A 5,227-nucleotide genomic window follows, 5' to 3' on the forward strand; every position below is an offset into this window, starting at 1 on the left:
ACACACACACACACACACACACACACACACACACACACACACACACACAAGTAAATAAGCCTGCAAATATGTAAGTATTTGTATTTGTTTGCAGCCACATGCTTGTGTTTGTACACTCGCACATACTTCCATTTCTAAAACCTCGTGTGAACGTTCCTGTGTTACTGAGTGTGTGTTCTGTCATGGTTAAGGCTGGAGGTTGTGGTCTGAGACTCACAGCAGTGTGAAAGGTCCACTTACTGTACTAAGAGCACTTAGGACTAAATGAAATGAGCACATTATGCCTTGAGAGTCTCTTGAATTATTGACAGAGCTACTGGACGCGCAGTACTTTCATCACAGGTTGTGGGTTGCGCGCGTGTGTCCGTGTTAGTGTGTGTATTTAATCACAGTAGCCACATACATATGGATGACAAATTAAAGGATAAAACGTCTTAGCGAGGTGTTGCGCCATGACATGCTGCTCCTTGATATTGATTTGACAAGTCTCTGAACTCTACTGTTCATCCAAAACATATTCCCTCATTTGGTGTTTTGATGATGGCGGTGGAGACTGAGAGCACCGTCTGACACGTTCATGCAAGATCTTCTGATGTGGTGGCAGCAGATGATTCAATTAATTTTCATTCCCATCAAACCAGTCAGTGACGTCTCGTGCCCTGTGGATGGGGGCATCGTCATCAGGACAGAAGTGTTTCATCACAGGATAAAGGTGATCACTCATAACAACTTTGTGATGATTTACAGTGACCCCTCAAGAGGGCCCGAACCAAGCTAGCAAAATGCCCCCCCCCCCTTCCCTCCTACAGGACAACAGAGCCACAACATTCCCTCACTGTAAGGATCCATTCAGGTCTGAGCTGTTCTCTGGGCGTACGCCTCACATGCGTTCACCTAACTTGTGGAGAATCCGGTGAGCGTCACGGTCATCAAATGCGCGCTGTCGACCACAATGACCCATTTACTGACGTCTCTCCCATAGACCTAAATGCGGATGTCCCTTTAGTCACTGTTCCTACTGAAACGCTGGCTTGAGACTGAAGCTGCTGCCACCTGCGCCCAAAGTCACTTTCTTTTCCTCCTGCCATCGTGACACAAAATCAGAGGCAACTGGGCCTGCTCAGTAATTTTATCCATGATGCCACAGAGCATGATGGGATGTTAACTGCTTAATTGTACCACGCAGAGCACCTGAGCAGAAGCATCTGCAATCATCGTGTTTCTCCACTCATTTATTCAGGTTTCTACTTTGATTTGCACCTGTCTGTATCCCTGTATCCCCTAATTCTGTGTGTCATTAGTTGAGCTGCAGCATAATATCATCCCCACTGGGTACATGTACCTGCTTGGAAATCACTGTACATTAAGTAGCTATATATTGCTTTGAGAACATGCCATTATCTCACACTGGAGAAATTACAGTAAATTACTGACAGAGACATATAGTGAAAGTACATTATGCACGATATACTGTAAAAAAGTACATTATCACAGAAAGGGGTCTCAATGCTGTTTGCAATAACTAACACTAGATACTTCAACACCAACTGACAAAGTCCGCGTTTGTACTTCTTCCAACATGTGATCAGATATTAGTTTAACAGGCCTCTTCAGTGACTTCAAGCACCCTCTTTATGGAAGAACAAGTTTTTATGGAGACATGGTTGAGTTATTGATGCATGCAGCTATAGAATAAACCGCAATCAATGTCCATATCCCGTAGGTCTGCAGTTAGGTGAAATCAATCCAGAAAACCAGATGAAAATCACTTTAAGAAACGATGGTGACTGCAGGCAGCGCGCTGAGGATGTGAGGGGTGAATGTGAATGATTCAGGGGGCCCACGGCTGGAGAGGGACAACGAGTCTAGGCTTGGGTCTAATGCTTGGTCTGAAAATATAAGTTTTTTTTTAAGCAAATAAAAATATGTCTGGCCTTAAATGAAAGAGTTTTCTTTTCATATTAGATAAATGTAAGTGTTATAAACGGCTTTAGTTGTTGCCCAACTGCGTCGATATCACAGCGCCGCCTGTGCGTATAAATTAAAAACTGGGTAATGTATTTATTAGCGCGTCTTGTCGGGCGTGGCTGGCTTGTCTGCCGTGGGGGCTGCAGCCGTGGTGTGCTCCGGGGCTGCTGGATGCTCCATGATGGATGAAGAGTGACAGATCGGGGTTAGCCGCCAGGGGAGTCCATTTTCTTTCAGCGCACGGTCCTCCTCGAGGAGAAAAGCATGAGGAGGAATGGACGAGAAACAGAGAGAGGAGCGACCGATTTCCACCCCTCCTCTTTCCCTCTCTGTCACACTCTCTCTCTCCTCTCTACTCCAGTGCATCGCAACATAGTGGGCTTTACCCGGACTGCACCGCATTGACGCTGCTGCTGCCAGCCGACCCAGCCCACTGAACTAACGCGCCAACATACACACTCTTTTTAGATGCTACTACCCACAGCTGGAAACTGGATGCTGTGCGGATTGTGAGTGTGTGTGTTTGTGTGTGTGGATATGCAACAATTCCCTCTATACCTATCTTTGCTGCTCCTTCTCTGGATCCGGACTCTGATTCGCTGTCCTGCTCGGTAATGTCAAGACTCTGGACGCGGGAGTGACTCGGGGAGGAGGCTCGGAGATTATTGCAGCTGCAGCACATATAGTGCACCACACGAATTTGGGATATAACTTACAAGTCTGCAGAGCTCACGCCACGAATGTAGCCATGTACTTGAAACCGTGAGCTCCCCTCTGTGCTCTGTCTCCAACATGGGTGTTGACTGAATGGAAGAGTATCCCCGCGCTGTCACAGAGGTATGAGGATGCACTTGTGAGGATTAAAACTGCGCTCACTAATTCCTGGACCATGCAGATTCTGCAGCCTAGGACGTTATTCGTGTTACTGGCCCATGCACATGTGTTCTTATCTCTGAGACATAATGGAGAAGTGCGGAGTAAAGAGGACAGCAACACCAGCGCGTACGCTGCCAGGACTTTCCATGGGTCAATGCGGGAGAGTCATCAAAACAAAGCCAGGGACCGTGCGCTCTCGGCGGGATATGCCACAGGTGCATCCTCGGCGGAGCTGCAGGCGCAGCGGGCAATTACCAGAGGGACCCTTAACTCCACTCACCCCTGGAAGAGGGTAATTGCAGGAGAAACGAGGCGATTTGGACACAACAAACGTGACTTCAATAGGACCGTGACACCCATGGAGGATCCCAACGCCGTCTCACATTGGGACCCGACGCGCCACCATAATAAGAGGATAAAGTTGAATGGCGGTCTGAGTAGTACGAGGACGCCAGCAGGTGGACACTACAATGCGGCTAAGCCCTCCTCAATGGGCCGGGGAGACGGAGGAGGGGGACCCGAGGAGGGAGACAGGCACAAGAGAGGCACAAAAGACGAGCAGAAGAAAGCCTGGAAGAGGGGGAGAAACCGGCTGAACAAAGGCGCAGTGCTCTTGGCTCAACCTCACGCGTCGCCTTGGGAACCCATCCCCAAGCCTCTGGCCCTCACCTCCACCGACCTGCCCTTTGACCTTTTCACCAGGAGGCCCGAGTTCTTCACTTTCAGAGAGGAGAACCCCTGGGACGCCACGCCGATCACCCCTCCCAGCTCGCAGGATTTCGGAGACGAGATCAAGAACCCCTTTTACCCGGTGACGAGTGAGACTTACGGCGCGTACGCGATCACATGCGTGTCCGGGGTCATTTTCCTCGTGGGGATAGCGGGCAACATCGCTATCCTGTGCATCGTGTGCCAGAACTACTACATGAAGAGCATCTCCAACTCCCTGCTGGCTAATCTGGCTGTCTGGGATTTTGTGCTCATCTTCTTCTGCCTGCCCATGGTGGTGTTCCACGAACTGACCAAGTCCTGGCTGCTGGGGGAGTTCACCTGCAAAGTGGTTCCCTATGTGGAGGTAAATTTTGCGTTTTTATTCTGCTCTGACTTTGTTTCATGCATGGTTATTTCATATTGTCCTGGGGATGTTTAAATTATGCTTTGAAGCAATGCCTTCTGCAGAGATGTCAGATGGTAAATGGGCTCATTAACATATCACCCACCCCTGTCTGAATGTGATCAAGCTTCTATAGTGACAGCAGACATCATCTGTTGGACTTGAGGCTATGAAAATGAGGTTTCACACTCCTGTTGCTTGTGTAAATGGACTTAAAGAGTTGGGTGTCAGTCCCAATGCCCCGACAGGCCTGAAAGCACACAGGCACCGCTATAGGATGTCACCTCAGCCAGAGCACCTGCTGCTGCTGGAGAGACAGGGAGCCTCACCTAGCCCTCAAGACATGTAGAAAACACACACACACACACACACACACACACACACACACACACACACACACACACACCAGGATGTAAGGCAGTAGCTTCCTTTCACCCTCTTTTTTATAACACTCTTGGACCTTGTGCTTACATAGTGAATGACAAATGTTGCAGGAGCACAAGCACACGCACACGCACACACACACACACACACACACACACACACACACACACACACACACACACACACACAGTGTCACTCTCTGTCGCTCCTTGTCCTTGTTTTTCTGTCAGTCTTTCACACACCTATGTTCACCAGCAGTGGAGGGATGCTAGACAGGTTGTTTACACCATGTTAATACCTTCCCTTTTGTGTGCTCGCTGCAATTACACCAGTGTCAGATTCACTCGAAAGCGTCTTTTGTACAGAGCAGGGCAGGGGTTTCCAGCTCAGGGGTCTTAAGCTTGTTTTGAATGGCCATTGTCACAACCTGGCAAAAGGGAAGACAACACACATCATTTTGAAGGTTTGTCTTTACCCAAATTCTACATAAAATCAGGCCGCAGCAGATGAAATGGAACGAAATGAACTTGCGGGGTGGTGTCTGAGGCGCATGAGTAAGTGAGAGATGCACTGTGTGGTGCAGCAAAATGAGAAAAGACTAGACATCAGGAGAGAGAGAGAGAGACAGAGAGAGAGACAGAGAGAGTCTGACTTTCTCCTCTACAGCCAGGCAGCGAGCCACAACAGGTGACCACAATTCAACTTGGACCCCACCCTCCAGAGAATGCTACAGACGGAGGGCTGTCACATAATGAAGCAGTAATAAGAGCAGGTGAACAGTATGTTATTGTCCTCATATTCCCTTCATGACGGGTTTCTGTGCGTTGGTAATTTGACAATGTTGAGCTTTGATTTTTACAAAAAGGTAAGGCATTAATGGCTTGG

At 48.6% G+C, this 5,227-nt stretch overlaps 1 protein-coding gene across 1 annotated transcript; it reads left to right on the forward strand.

The window, feature by feature from the left end:
* Window positions 1-2,163: 2,163 nt before the first annotated feature.
* On the forward strand, window positions 2,164-3,919 carry LOC147819945 (uncharacterized; the record flags this gene model as incomplete). Its single annotated transcript, XM_087179695.1, has 1 exon — window positions 2,164-3,919. A coding segment is annotated over exon 1 (1,062 nt), but the record flags the coding sequence as incomplete, so codon positions are not given.
* Between the last annotated feature and the right edge of the window lie 1,308 nt (window positions 3,920-5,227).

The sequence above is a fragment of the Seriola lalandi genome, unplaced genomic scaffold (genome assembly GCF_002814215.2).
Source record: "Seriola lalandi dorsalis isolate HSWRI2012SDOR001 ecotype SW California unplaced genomic scaffold, Sedor1 jcf7180002011480, whole genome shotgun sequence".
NCBI lineage: Eukaryota > Metazoa > Chordata > Actinopteri > Carangiformes > Carangidae > Seriola > Seriola lalandi.